The 15,493-nt window shown below is 41.5% G+C and overlaps 1 protein-coding gene across 1 annotated transcript; it reads left to right on the forward strand.

Annotated features, from left to right (window-relative positions):
• Positions 1 to 10,598: 10,598 nt before the first annotated feature.
• LOC120027450 (guanine nucleotide-binding protein G(I)/G(S)/G(T) subunit beta-3-like) lies at positions 10,599 to 13,716 on the forward strand. The gene is made up of 7 exons (XM_038972388.1): positions 10,599 to 10,655; positions 11,046 to 11,191; positions 11,609 to 11,672; positions 11,979 to 12,135; positions 12,356 to 12,624; positions 12,942 to 13,158; positions 13,610 to 13,716. Exons 1-7 carry the CDS (start codon positions 10,599 to 10,601, stop codon positions 13,714 to 13,716), a joined length of 1,017 nt encoding a protein of 338 aa, XP_038828316.1.
• Positions 13,717 to 15,493: the final 1,777 nt, after the last annotated feature.

Genomic DNA, 15,493 nt, shown 5'->3' on the forward strand with positions numbered 1-15,493 from the left:
GTGTGCCAAGCCTGTAGCGTCATACCCAAGAAGACTCAAGGCTGTAATCGCTGCCAAAGTTGCTTCAACAAAGTACTAAGTAAATGGTCTGAATATTTTTGTAAATGTGATATTTCCATTTTAAAAAATGTATACCTTTGTAAAAAAAAATCTAAAAACCTGTTTTTGCTTCGTCATTATGGTGTATTGATGAGGGTGGAAAACAATTTAATCCACTTCAGAATAAGGCTGTAACGTAACAAAATGTGGAAAAAGTCAAGGGGTCTGAATACTTTCCGAATGCACTGTATGTCTAACTTTATAGTAAGTACAGAGTCATATGATACAAAAGCATTTATGTATGTGTTATAAATGACCAAAAGAGTCTGACTTTAAAGTAAGTACAGCGTGATGCGATATAGAGTCTTTATGAATGTGTTATGAATGACCGAAGGTGTCTCACTGCAAACTAAATATTACAGGACGCTACATAAAGTGTCAATAAATAGGTCATGATCCACAGTTTACTGTAGGATGTGAGAGGTATTTAAATGGGTTGATGGACCTGCAAAGCTTGTGTTTGTGTATGTTTCAGAGCCAAGATGATTTGGAGTAGTCCAACCTCAGACTACCACACCAGGTACTTCTCTTCTGTTCCCATGCTGGAGACCAGGGCTTGATTGCAACCTGTTACAATGGTGCCAACATGTTGTGGCTGATCTTTCAGCGGGGGAGTGAGTGAATGTGTCAAAGACCCGACTGGGTCCAGCACCGCGCGGAATGGCTCGTTGTATTGTTGCGTGCATATTTGTGTACTGAGGAACATGTAACTTGGTTCCAGAAGAAAGACACTTTCAATTTCCCTATGTTCGGGGCTTTCATCAAGTTAAGCGTTTCTTGTTGTAATGTCGCCCCCCCCCCCCCCCCCCCCCCCCCCCCCTGGCTTTTGTGCACACAGCACATCAAAGTTGGCCTTAGTGGGAGTGATGATATAAATCTATTGGCGTGACCTTACTGAGTAAAATATTTTGTCATCAGGCTATGACCTTTGCTAGCAAAAATATTCCCCCTGGTCATCACCAGTTAACACAGCCACAAAGTCATAATTATGGCTAAACCCATTTCCACTATTTCTCTTCTTAAAATTGGATTTGAAACCTAACTAACTAATGAAGGCCAAGTTTGATTCGTTGGTCCACCAGACCTTCCGCGCATTTGGGCGGAAGTGTCTGGGAACGAGATATACTGTGACGAACATGACTTCACTTTGGAGCGTATGCCGTCCTTCAGCACAACATGTCAGCCTTTATAAAGCACATGTTTATATCATATTCGTCATAGTGGGTTATGTCACATTTGACATTTGACATTGTTGATTGTCACACTGTTATTCCACATTTATTAACCCTTTATAAAGCATGACATATGGTTATAGATACTTTAACGCATGTATTTAGTACTTATGAAGGCATTATGAAGGCTTTATGAAGCCTTTATAAGCTGAATGTAATTTAAAGCGGGTCATAAAAAAAACTGGAAATTCATGTTTTTAGCTGCACTGCCCCTTTAAGTAGTATTCTATACTATCCCTTCTACATTATTAATGTTAATATGACATCAAATGACAGGTATTTGGATCGTTATTCAGGAGTTTTTGAAGTTTTGTCAGTAAATGGTGTGAAATGGCCCATTATAAAGACCAAAAGGTAAGACATCAGCTCGTGGTTTTCTCGCTCCTCCCTTGTACTCGATTGATTAATTAAGGTCACTAATTAGTAAGGAACTCCCCTCACCTGGTTGTCTAGGGCTTAATTGAAAGGGAAAACCCAGAACCAGTAGACACTAGGCACTCCATGTAATGAGTTTGACACCCCTGGTACAGCATCAAACCTGTTTGCACTCACAACCTTGACTTTCTCAGCTTATTCAGGAAAAAGGGCGTAACAGGTGTCAGGCGGGCCCGCCAAGGTAAATAAATAACCAGCCAGGAAAATGGTGAAAGCTATGTCTTCCATGGAAACAGGTCTAGTCATTTACTATGTCCACCATGCATGTTTCTCCATTCTAAACCTTCTGTTAAGTATCATTTTCACTCTCATTGACACATTTTGTTGACATCTGGAACACGTGACACCAAAAAAAGGTGACAATTTGAACATTTCAAATATTTTACAACAATAATAGATTTAATACTAGTAAATGTTTGTGCTGAATACTCAATGTTGGACTGCTCTGCATTAAGTGCTGCCCTGAAAACATGGACCATGACAGTATTGACAGTGACAGTATTGGACCAACCATCAGCCTGGTTGTCTACTTTGTCAGCTTTCACCCAGATAAATGGGAAATTGCCTCAGTAGCAGAACTTGAAAGGGCAGTAGCCAACCAGGAGGAAGGTGTCATGAAATGGGGAGGGATACTGGGTTAGATTCAACCTGCAAACTAACACTTTCCTGAGGCCTACTTATTACTGTGGCTGCCATCAGTAATATAACATGCATTGGAGGCTGTTGGGAGGAGCTGTAGGAGGATGGGCTCATTGTAATGTCTGGAATGGAATTCAAGGAACGGAGTCAAATGTGTTTTCCATAACTTTTATGTGTTTGATACCATTCCATTTATTCCATTCCAGTCTTAACAATGATCCCGTCCTCCTACAGCTCCTCCCACCAGCCTCTCAATAGTCATGATAGCTTAAGACAGACAGTTGGAGTAAAGTGTTACCACACACAATATATGAACATACACCACATATCAACTGTTGACGATGCACACAAGAAAACCATGGCGTGCTCAATCTGATTTATCACTCCAGTGTTAATCTGCTAAATTGTAATTATTCGATTTATTGCCTACCTCCTCATGCCTTTTGCACACATTGTATATAGATTCTCTTTTTTTTCTACCATGTTATTGACTTGTTTATTCTTTACTCCATGTGTAACTCTGTGTTGTTGTCTGTTCACACTGCTATGCTTTATCTTGGCCAGGTCGCAGTTGCAAATGAGAACTTGTTCTCAACTAGCCTACCTGGTTAAATAAAGGTGAAATAAAAAATAAAATAAAAATTTAGAACGTTTAAAGTTAAACCATGCCCATTTAGGGTGTATGGGCAAAATAAATGCAAGACTGACTATTCTTCCAGGGTTTTTTACTTTACTTTATTCAATGTATCTGATAGATACAATGCACATGAATCAACAACGTGCCAGAATTAGCCAATTATACAAAAGGCTAATTAGTTTGGTCATGGTGTTATAGCCATTGTATGCCGGGCCCGACGATACATTAGATACATCCACAATAATCTCTTACACTGACCGTCATGTGACCATGTTCTTAGTGGGTCTGGTGTCAAAGGTGACAGGGGTTTGTGTGCTGTACTCTAACTTCCTATCTAACTCCTGAGCGTGTTACTAACAGAGGACGTTTGCTAGCCCATTTCTGTCATAGTTGGTTAGGGGTTAGCTAGGATTACAGCAGGGGAGGGAGGGAGTCGGAGAGAGACATGTAGACTGACAAAGAGGCACACAAACATTTACCCCTTTCATTCAAAGAACTAAATCCCACTAATTTACATTTATTTCATGATTCCTGCATTTTCACAGATCCTGTAACCAAAATACAGGTATCCAGGCTCTGTGAATGGTTCTCTGCTTTTTTGCAGATAAATTCATTAACACTTTCATTGTTTAACACCTGCTTATTTGAACTGCAAACAGCCCCCATGGTTTAACAGAGAGGGAGAGAGAGCGAAGGGATAGAATGAGCGAGGGAGAGAGAAATAGAGAGAGAGAGGGAGAGTGAAAGAAGGAAAGAGAGAGAGAGAGAGAGAGAGAGAGAGAGAGAGAGAGAGAGAGAGAGAGAGAGAGAGAGAGAGAGAGAGAGAGAGAGTAATACTAAGCGTCCTACTGGGGCCTGATTGGTCTTAACTTACAGCCCTGCACTAATACTGAGAAAAAGAGGAATGAGAAGATGGCTAGGTTTCACAGAACCATAGTAACTAACAATATTACTGGAAAGCATCAGTTGGCTTCACTCTTGCACTGCTTTGAAGGGGCTTTGCAGACCTTTTCAGTGCTGACTGTAGAATAAAATCAACACAGAACATCAATCTGTGTTATAAGGTGTTATAATGTTATAAAATGTATTTTAAAGACTTGGATCAAATACCAAATACTTAACTTGTCAAATACTTTACCTGCGTTCGATTGAGTTTGCCTGGTACAATGGAACGAATAGAATAATCGCCGTGACAAGTGCAAACTCCAAGCTAAATAAAGCACACGCACACATTTACACAGGTCTGTAAGGTATCACAGCTCGTTCCCATATATTCAGACAACATATTATATAATAATGTTATGAGATGTATAATGTGCTGTTAGGGGGGCCATGGTGCAAGGGTTTCATGCCTGTTGAAACTTTTATCGACTTGTATGCATTACAAGAAAAGATAAAGAAGTTAATCTGTCTTTTATGCAGAGGTTATTCAAAGATATTACATTTGTCAATCAGTGCCACATCCCTGTCATGTAACTAGTTGCATGCAACTTTATCACATATCTATTGGCATCTCATGGTCCACAGCCCCTTGTTGGTAGCCAGGTAGTGGTGGATAAACGGTAATATCAGTGGGTTACAAATCAAGGCCTTTTGACTGGTGAAGAGGTGAATCCAATGCGGGTGTTTAAAACACGGCTGTTTAAAATACGGGTGTTTAAAACCGACAATCACCTCAACCCTTAACTATTTCTGACCCCATGACACATGCCACAGTGCAGGGTGATTGGTAGATCGCCCTGACAGGGAACCTGGTCATTTAGGTTTTCACTTGTAATCCCTCTTGACTAGGAGATCAAAGTGCATTGTCTTGTTAATACCAGAGATTGCATTGCATAGAATAGACGTGTTTGCACAAGATTTCTCCACACATAGAGTCTAATACAACCTATAAAGTAATCATTGCATGGGAGCCATCTAGAATATCAATATTGGGCCATAGCTGAGTGTGCATCAAGGTACAAGGTTTGTTTGTTAAATGGCGATGGCATTGCTTGCCGCGAATTGGCATTCTCAAGCAACAAAGCTTGTGTTACTTCATTGAGCGGTCATTTTCGTATCAAGGCACCAAAGACTCAGACAAATCTTGCTGCGAGTACTTCTGAATCTATATAATGCTGTAATACAGGAATTACTACAGTAGCACACCCCCAAAGTTCTTGTTCCCATTCATTCCGATCTTTAAGCCCACCCCGATCTTGTGGGATCTGTGAAATCTCTCCTTCGGAGCCACAAGTCAGCTAATTCCCTGTGGCTGAGAAAAGATGATCAACTCTCAAGGTACAGTAGAATTCTCCCTTTATCTACCACAACTATAAAGGCTTGCCATTTATACCCAAATGCATTCAGCAACTCCACTGGCATCTTCACATCCAAATCTCTATTTTAACCATCAATCGATCCCTCGATTTCTTGATCCATTTTCTTCTTGTCTTTTCTGTGTCACTTGTGACGCACGTTCTGGTTGGACTGCTCTAATTCCTTAACGAGATTTCAGATTCCCCGGATATCCAATTGGATCCTGATTAACTGGGCTCAACTCATTAGCGCTGATAAATAAATTCAACTCCCCTCAACCTCAACCCCTGCCAATCTGTCAGAAAACCCGACAAAATTCAACCGCTCCACCAATACAGTCAGACAATAATACTCTGATGTCTGGTCATTTCTGACTGCTGCATCAGATTACTATTGATAGTGAAACCTGCCATTGATAGACTTGATAAGAATCCAAACACCACTCTTTAGTGATGTGTATTTGTATTTGTAGTTGTATTTATTATGGATCCCCATTAGCTGCTGCCAAAGCCGCAGCTACTCTTCCTGGGATCCTGCAAAATTAAGGCAGTTTATACAATTGTAAAAACATTACAACACATTCACAGATTTCACAACACACCGTGTGCCTTCAGGCCCCTACTCCACCACTACCACATATCTACAGTACTAAATCCATGTGTATGTATAGTGCGTATGTTATCGTGTGTGTGTGTGTGTGTGTGTGTGTGTGTGTGTGTGTGTGTGTGTGTGTGTGTGTGTGTGTGTGTGTGTGTGTGTGTGTGTGTGTCTGTCTGTGCCCATGTTTGTGTTGCTTCACAGTCCCCGCTGTTCCATAAGGTGTTTTTGAATCTGTTTTTGAATCAAATTTTACTGCTTGCGTCAGTTACTTGATGTGGAATAGAGTTCCATGTAGTCATGGCTCTATGTAGTACTGTGTGCCTCCCATAGTCTGTTCTGGACTTGGGGACTGTGAAGAGACCTCTTGTGGCATGTCTTGTGGGGTATGCATGGGTGTCCGAGATGTGTGCCAGTAGCTAAGACAGATAGCTTGGTGCAATCAACATGTCAATACCTCTCATAAATAAAAGTAGTGATTAAGTAAATCTCTCCTCCACTTTCAGCCAGGAGAGATTGACATGCATATCATTAATATTAGCTTTCCGTGTACATCCAAGGGCCAGCCATTCTGCTCTGTTCTGAGCCAATTGCAATTTTCCTAAGTTCTTTTTTGTGGCACCTGACCACAAGACTGAACAGTAGTCAAGGTGTGACAAAACTAGGGCCTGTAGGACATTGATAGTGTTGTTAAGAAGACAGAGCATCGCTTTATTATAGACAGACTGCTCCTCATCTTAGCTACTACTGCATCAATATGTTTTGACCATGACAGTTTACAATCTAGGGTTACTCCAAGCAGTTTAGTCACCTCAACTTACTCAATTTCCACATGATTTATTCCAAGTTATAGTTAAGGTTTAGGGTTTAGTGAGTGTTTTGTTCCAAATACAATTATTTTAGTTTTAGATATATTTAGGGCTAACTTATTCCTTGCCACCCACTCTGAAAATAACTGCAGCTCTTTGTTGAGTGTTGCAGTCATTTCAGTCGCTGTAGTAGCTGACGTGTATAGTGTTGAGTCATCCGCATACGTAGACACTCTGTGTAACGGAATTCGTCCTCCTCATCTGACGAGTAAGAAATGTCGGACCAATACGCAGCGTGGTGAGTATTCATATTTATTCGAATACTTTAAATAAAGAACAAAACAATAATCATACGAAATAGACGAAGACGCAACAGTCCTGAAATAGTGAACACTAAAACACACCAACAGGAACAATCACCCACAACCCACAATACAAAACAGGCTACCTAAATATGGCTCCCAATCAGAGACAACGACTGACACCTGCCTCTGATTGAGAACAATTATATGGTTATATTTGAGAGGCTTCCATTAAAGAACACCCTCTGTGTTCTGTTAGACAAGTAACTCTTTATCCACATTATAGCAGGGGGTGTAAAGCCATAACACATACGTTTGTCCAGCAGCAGACTATGATCGATAATGTCAAAAGCTGCACTGAAGTCTAACAAGACAGCCCCCCACAATAATTTTATCATCAATTTCTCTCAGCCAATCATCAGTCGTTTGTGTAAGTGCTGTGCTTGTTGAGTGTCCTTCCCTATAAGCATGCTGAAATTCTGTTGTCAATTTGTTTACTGGATGGACTGCTCTAGTTGGTAGGCCTACCATGCAATTGGCTGGAAGAGTTTTCTGAGCCACTCCAGGTCAGCAAAATCAAATACCCTCTCCTCGTAGACATTAACACTATTATACTGTCGAATGATGTGGAACTGAATGTGGAAGACATCAAATGTGTTTCTCTACCAGCTTTATGTCATAGCCATTGATGTGATGTAACAAATGATGTGTTCTCACTGGCAATGCCGCTCTTTACCCCTCCGCATCTCTCTACTTAATCTTATTCTCACATTTACATCTACACCTGTACCTCTCTCCCTTCATCCCTCCTTCTCTCTTTACCTGCTCTTGTCTTTTGACCTCCTAACCTGATTTTCTCCTCCAATCGGTTTACCCATCTCCTCTTGCCATGCTCCATGCTCTCTCTCTCTCCTTCCCTCTCTCTATTTCCATCTTCGGGCTTATCCCTTCATCCCTGATCTCCTTCATCCCCTTCAATCCTCATCTGTTCCTCACAGGGCGACGGGAGAGAGAAAGAGAGAGTTTTCACAGGTTGCCTTCAGCCAGTCTGTGGGTGAAAGCGTAAGAGCAAAGAGAGAGCAAGAGAAGGATAGCAGGGCTGACTTGAGTATTGTGGAACATAAAAAGCTGCTACAAAGGGCTACTGAGGCAGAAAAGCCCAAAAAGAGGAAGGACCGCATTTTGTTTGGAAAGGTGAGTGATTTTGGGTCACTTTGGTAGCACATACGTGGAACTACATGGAACTACATTGACTTCTCTGATGATTACGAACACGGACCCACATCATCATGGACACTATCCCATTACCTAGCTCAGTATTCTCATCCATGATAAGATTTCACAGTTGAAAGACTGGAACTTCATCTGACTTGCAGTAAGGTCCAATGGATTGAATATGAGCAAAATAAACTACTCAATGGTCGGTCAATGACAAGAAGTAATAAATGGAGTTCTCAGCGGTGCTAATTTCCACCAGAGGATGAATTCTAATGGCATGCAACAAGTGCACTGTTGACTGCTGTCTTTGCAAGTGAGAGAGAGAGAGAGAGAGAGAGAGCGAGCGAGAGAGAGAGAGAGAGAACTGGTAGGTCGCGTGAAATGGCTGTCACCAGTAGGTAGTGACAGTGACATCATTGAGTGCTTTTCGTCTCAGAATCCGTTTCATTTATTAGGTAACAACAGCAGGCAAAGACATTATCAGCATTGTCATGAAGGTTTCAAATCCTCCCTCATTGATTCTAAAGATCCAGTAAAAGAGGAACAACACCCCAAAAAATCCCAGAGTGAAAGCAGCAAACTGCAGAGCTTGTGCATAACTTTCTATCTCATTTTTCGCACATGTATTGTCTCACATGTATTGATTTTATGCATTGAAGTCTTGCTGAAATCTGCAGCCATGCTAATAGAATGGCGCACGTCTAGAGTACTTCTATCTAGACAAACAGGAATAGAGGCCATTCTGTGCATTTGTGCAAAGATCATTTCAAAGGAAATAACCAAACAGGAAACTGAAGAAGACTCCATAAAAAAAACTCACAATTCTACCTGATAGGCCCATATCCTTGCCTATTCTTGTCCCCTCTATCCACTCTTTCTCTCTTCTCCCCTCTCTTGCTCCCTCTTTCTGATCCAGTGGTAAAGGGCAGTCAGTAATCGGATGACAGGAGATTTGACTGGAAAATCCTCCTTTAAGATCCCCTGATGGGGCTTTAAAGCTCTATTCCCACTCGGCACAGACGTCATTTCGTCTAGTTTTGATTTACATTTGATTGAGTTGTCAACTAATGTGAATTCAACATGAAATCAACAAGAATTTGAACCGTGTCATTGGATTTAGGTTCAAAGTTGGGTGAAAAAACAAAAATTCCTTTACGTTGATGACTTTTCCCACATTGATTCAACGTCATCGCATTGAAATGACATGCAAACAACGTTGATTCAACCAGTTTGTGCCCAGTAAGTTGTGCCCACCCCTCCTCGCCCTCTGTCCCGCTGGCTCTCATCATAGGTCAAACCACCTACTGAACATGCTTAGCCAATGCTTTGTTTAATCTGTGAACAATTATTTCTGTGAAAGTAATACCTTTTGTTAATACTGTATTTGCAGGGATGTGTGCTGTAGTAGTTGGATTCGTTTTCGAGATTTGTTGTTAACCTTTAAACGGTTTACAAAAGTGGTGTGTGTTGGTAATTGGCCTCCAATTATGAAAACGTCAGCATCCAATTAAAGAGTATTAGGGCCACACACAGCCAACCACTAATTACCTCTTGATCATGAAATATTCTCTCTTAAAAGGCATTGAAAGTCAGAGTGAGGGGGGAGAAAAGAAGGTTCATGCTAAATCGTGTCTTAAACTTGTTTTAATTGTAACACAAAATAATAAGAATTTAAGTAATAAATAGGAAAATATAAGTAATAAAGTAAAGTTGTAAAGTTAAATGAGGCCTTCTAAGTAAAAATGGCAAGTATTCTCGAAAGACAGACAACACTTCCGTAAGGAACTATAAAAAACGAAATGGCTGTCTGTGTTACAGCTAAAACAGCCAGTAATTTGCCTTATTCTTCAGATACATGAAGGTAGATCTTAGATATGTCACTAATTCTGCATATTAGACTTCTAGCACAGTGGATGTGGGATTATACCTCGTACCGTACTCAAGAAGGCCAATCTAGGCTCTTGCACCATACTAAATGACGAAAGCACCTGATTGGTTTAGTTTAGGGGGTCAGAGGCCATGGGGGGTTACTGGAGCAATAAGTTCAGTTACGTTCTCCTCAAACAGATGGCCACCGTATACAGTATATCTACTGCACATATTTGAGAACATGAATTCTCAGTTCTATTTAATTAAGATCTTCGTTATATGATTGAGTTCTACATTGCATACATTTTACAATGAGGACAGCATTTTTGCTAAGCCTGGATCTGTATATGTATGTAATCAAATAAGTTCGAAACATAAAACTATTTTCCTTTTCTCTTTCTCCCTTTCTTCTAGTCTGCCAGTTTTTTTTCTCCAGCGGTAACAGCCCCTATCAACCGTTGCCATGGGTGAAATGGACACGTTGAAAAAGGAGGCCGATGGTCTGAAGGCGCAGATTGAAGTGAGTCTCGCTATCACAGCATGTCAATGGTTGCCACAAGACAATTTTTTTTGTTTGTTACGATCTTCAATATCACCCCAGTCAAAAAAATACATCATCAGATAAATAACTTGGAATCATAGTACCAATAATGCACAATAATTCATGTACAGTACCTACAGAGTTGATAACATATAGCCTACATTTAGTTTCCTCCACATACCAGAACTGGCATTGAGATAAAGTTATACTAAGATATTGTAAGCAGTGTCTGGTTCCTGAAAAATGTAAATACGACAGAAGTATGGAAAACATTCTGCTCCAAACAATGTATGCTTATTTTTCTACAACTATTTGACTCTTCACTTAACTTATTCCTCTCCTACCTGTGAATCCCTTTCCCACCACTAGGCAGGCCGCAAGGCGGTCAATGACACCACCATGGCCACTCTAGCATCTGGTGTGGCGGCTGCACCTCGTGTCCAGCTGAAAAACAGAAAGACATTGAAGGGCCACTTGGCCAAAATCTACGGCTTGCACTGGTCCGCTGATAACAGGTGAGAAGGTGTTCTTGTCCAGATAGCTGAGAATGGGGATGGCGTCAGGGACAGTTTAGCTCACCATAGACACCCCACCACTACCACTAGCCAGTGTGGGATAGGGACTATTGAAAAACATAGAGAAGGTCTACCTTGAGCAAGATAGAGGAGGTCGATACAAGGGGTTGTCTGATGCGCAACTCAAACCAAATGGACTCTGATATCAAAAGGTCCCATTGTTTAAATGTGTCCACGATGACATGCAGGTGTCATGGGGTTCAATGAAAATGCTTTTGAAAGGCCTTCATTGTTTCAAATGTTGCATTGTCAAAGTATTAAGCCAGATTCATACCGGACCTCGTGCCTAAACCCTGTTCACACAGAATTTCATACACTGACTAACCACTTGTTGAACTTTCCTTTTCTCTCCAACAGGCACATGGTCAGTGCCTCACAGGATGGCAAGCTTCTTATTTGGGACACCTACACCGGCAACAAGGTAAGGAGTGATCACTGATCAGTCATCATCTTCACATCTCTATTTTCCTCTTAATGCATAGGATTTATATAGAGAGCTTTCTACTTGGTTTGCAAATGTATGGAGTAAATCCCTACTTCAACCACCGACGTGTAGAAGCAGTACCCACTTTTCTTTTAGATTGTCTTGACTTTGACTACGCACTACACACTCTACGAATGTATTTATATGGTAAAAGTCAGCTAGTTGGGTATCTTAAGTCTTCTAATCTTGAGACAAAGCGAACTGGAAAGTGAGTGGTCTAGCGTTCTTCTCCCTGCCTTCCAGGTATATGCCGTCCCCCTCAAGTCCTCCTGGGTAATGAGTTGCTCCATGGCCCCTTCTGGCAATCTGGTGGCCAGCGGAGGTCTGGATAACATGTGCACCATCGCCAATATCAAGGGTGCCAGCCCAAAGACCCTCAGGGAGCTGGACGCACATGAAGGTGGGTATCGTAGTACAATGTCTGCTTCATCCGAGTTATCGTCAACTCCGATACCAACTGGGTTTACGGTCAACTCCGTGACCAACTGAGTTATGGTCAACTTCGTGACCAACTACAAGAGAATTCATTAAAAGCGTGTTCATAAATTGGATGAGATCCAAATACGTAGGATATAAGTAGTACAAACAATAACATCTCTATCTTTCTCCTTCCATCTCAGGCTACCTTTCTCATAGCCGCTTCCTGAACGACAGCGAGATCCTCACTGCATCCGGTGACACCACTTGTTGCCTGTGGGATCTGGAGACTGGCAAGCAGAAGGTGATCTACAAGAGCCACGTGGGTGACTGTATGTGCCTGGCCGTGTCACCAGACCAGAACACGTTCATCTCAGGGGCGTGTGACTCCAGCGCCAAGCTGTGGGACATAAGAGATGGTGGCTGCAAGCAGACCTTCATCGGCCACACGAGTGACATTAACGCCATTGCGGTGAGCACATAAGACACGCCCCAGGGTGTCTTTCCTGGTCAGAATGACTCTGAATGATCTATATATTGTAGTGACCTTAACCCAACAACTATCGACTTTGTCAAGATGTTGGGTTGCAGGTACAAGATTCTGGGTTCGGGCTCCGGTTGAGACTACCCCGTGACTTCAGTAGTCAGGGGGTAGTGCGATCCAAAATCGAAACATAATTTAGTCTGTACTTTGCTAACTCAGTCAACTCACTGGGCAAACTAACCTTCAAGTTCAATACATGTCAAAACAAAACAATACATACTGAAATGGCCTTCTTTATACCCCAGTTCTACCCTAGTGGCACTGCAGTTATCACAGGTTCCGATGACTGCACCCTCAAGATGTACGACCTCCGTGCTGACCAAGAGGTCAATGGCTACCAGGACGCTGCATTGAATGCTGGCGTCACGTCAGTCTCCCTCTCCAGCTCAGGACGCCTCATCTTCGCCGGCTACGACAACTTCAACTGCAACATCTGGGATTCTCTGAAGGCCGAGAAAGTTGGTGAGTAAAAGTGTGAGGGAAACCAGTGAGAGAGAAGGGAGAGGACTGAGGGGATGGGTGAAAAGGAGTGAGTAGAGACAGAGACAAACAAAGAGAGAACAGTCAATGTAAAGAGAGGGAGGCAGAAGAGGAGACATGGCATGAGTGAAAAATCTGCCGATGTGCCCTTGAGCAAGGCACGTAACCCTAATTGCTCCTGTAAGTTGCTCTTGATAGGAGCATCTGCTAAATGACTCAAATGTAAATGTAAATAAGTGGGTGGTTTAAACACAGGTAATGAAAGGGAGAAAGCGTATAGTCAAAGAAGTCTGGATGAGAGGCAGTCAATCAAAGAAACACGGGTAAAAAAGGGAATAGAAACTAGAACTGCATCATTTGCATCAGTGTGGATGACTATCTTCTTCTTCTTCTCTCATCCCTCTCTCGCTCGCTCTCTTTCTCTCTCTCTCAGGTGTTCTGTCTGGCCATGACAACAGAGTCAGCTGCATTGGGGTGCCAGACGATGGATTGGGTGTCTGCACAGGATCCTGGGATAGCTTCCTAAAGATCTGGAACTGAGCTGGTCCTCCAGAGGCGACATTGGGAAAGAGAGAGGGGAAGACAGGGTGGGGGGGGGGGGGTGGAGCTAGAGGAGGAGAGGAGAAGGGGTTAAACACAAGCCTGAGAAAAAAGGATGCTCATTTTGGGATTGGGGAGATATCAGGCGGAGGATCTTTGTCGTACCAGTTCACATAATTTCTTCCCTTCTCTCTCTCCCTCCTTTTCATCTATGTATGCAATGTGAGAGGTGGTGAATGAGACTTCATAGAACATACTGTATAAATGACATCGACAGCAGAACAAGATGCAGCCACACTACGTGTACACGTGAGAGTTTTAAAGTTATTGTTAAGACTATCAATATCGAGACGATGACAAACATAAAAAAAAATAGGATTATTTGAAATAATTAATTAATTAATGAAGATAATATGCTCTACTTGTATCTAAGGTGAGAGTGACAATTGCACATATAGATTTTTGACAATAAAAATGTGAAATAAATACAGAAATATAATGAACATAAATAAAGATTTAGTATTACAGATATATTTTTATTGTTTTGAGATCTTTGATGTATAAAGCCCACACTTATTAGCTGAAAGTTGATATGTACATTTATTTACATTTAGGTCATTTATTATTTATTGGAGTGCAGAGTTGATGTACAGTGCCGTTTGGTCACACAAATCCAATGTATGTGTGCCACAGGATTTGGCTGTTGACATTTTGGCATTTTGGGCCTACGATGATACATGCTAACCAACAGCACCCTCTGTCTTTGCCCCAAAATGGCTGCCATCACCTATCACCAACAAAATTAAACCATGTTCAATCACATACATCCGAGTTTGTCTATCCCTCTACTTTGAGTGTCCAGCATTCCTGAATCCTACTTCAGGAAAAAGGTTCTTGAGGTGTTACATATCAGATAACAATAGATTCCCTCCCAACTGCATTTTGTAGCACTTTTACACATCGGCAGTATCTCTGTAAACATGTTATGTTTGTTGAAAAACCTTTCTAATAAACCTAGAATTCTGCATTAACACCATGTCTGTGTATTTGCGCTTTGACAGTCAACCATTTAGAACAAAGTTTGACCAGGCTAATGTATACAGTTGTATTTCATATACAGACCTCTTTCTGGAGGACATTATTAAATGTTTTAGTTATGTGTCTTTACGTCAGTTTTTTTTCTTTTCCTTTTTGTGAGGTTTTTGTTTTGCTTATTCATCTTGTGTTTGTCGTCTTATGTTAAAAAGAAGCTCACATGCTGTACTCCAATGCTTCATAATAAAACATCATTTAAACAGAACGCAAACATAACTACTCAACCTGTGGAAACATTGATAAGCGACCACGTTTTGGTTTAGTGGGGCTGTGAAAATGTAACCACCTTTCTAGATATAAGGACTGACAACTCATGACAACCACAAGATAACGTTAAACATATTTTGAAGCTATTACCAGATTGGATCCCAGTCCAATATTTTGTAGATTAAGACCACATTGTGGGGGGGTTCGATTAATCTCCCCTGGGCGCCTGTGTAGGCGTGTTTTGCACTGTCTGAATGTTGATTTGGAACTAAGTTTCCTACGCGGTGTGAGCCAGACGCCCCCGCTCTGGCCAATGTTGAAGTCGGCTCAAAAGATATAAGGACTGACAACTCATGACATCCACAAGATAATTTTGTTTGACGTAGGTTCAGCACATTGAGTAATGAGTAGGATTCTGTGTTTTGACGTGCAAAAGTGATCGCTTTTGATAAAAACGCTTTATCTGAGTTCCCAA

Source organism: Salvelinus namaycush, chromosome 32 (assembly GCF_016432855.1).
Source record: "Salvelinus namaycush isolate Seneca chromosome 32, SaNama_1.0, whole genome shotgun sequence".
In the NCBI taxonomy this organism is placed as follows: Eukaryota; Metazoa; Chordata; class Actinopteri; order Salmoniformes; family Salmonidae; genus Salvelinus; species Salvelinus namaycush.

What these genes read in the sequence shown, in the direction of transcription:
- LOC120027450 (XM_038972388.1), top strand. Translation starts at nt 10,599, where the DNA reads ATGGGTGAAATGGACACGTTGAAAAAGGAGGCCGATGGTCTGAAGGCG. An exon ending in GTCTGAAGGCGCAGATTGAA is followed by an intron (nt 10,656 to 11,045) that starts GTGAGTCTCGCT and finishes TCCCACCACTAG; the next exon opens with GCAGGCCGCAAGGCGGTCAA. An exon ending in ACACCTACACCGGCAACAAG is followed by an intron (nt 11,673 to 11,978) that starts GTAAGGAGTGAT and finishes CCTGCCTTCCAG; the next exon opens with GTATATGCCGTCCCCCTCAA.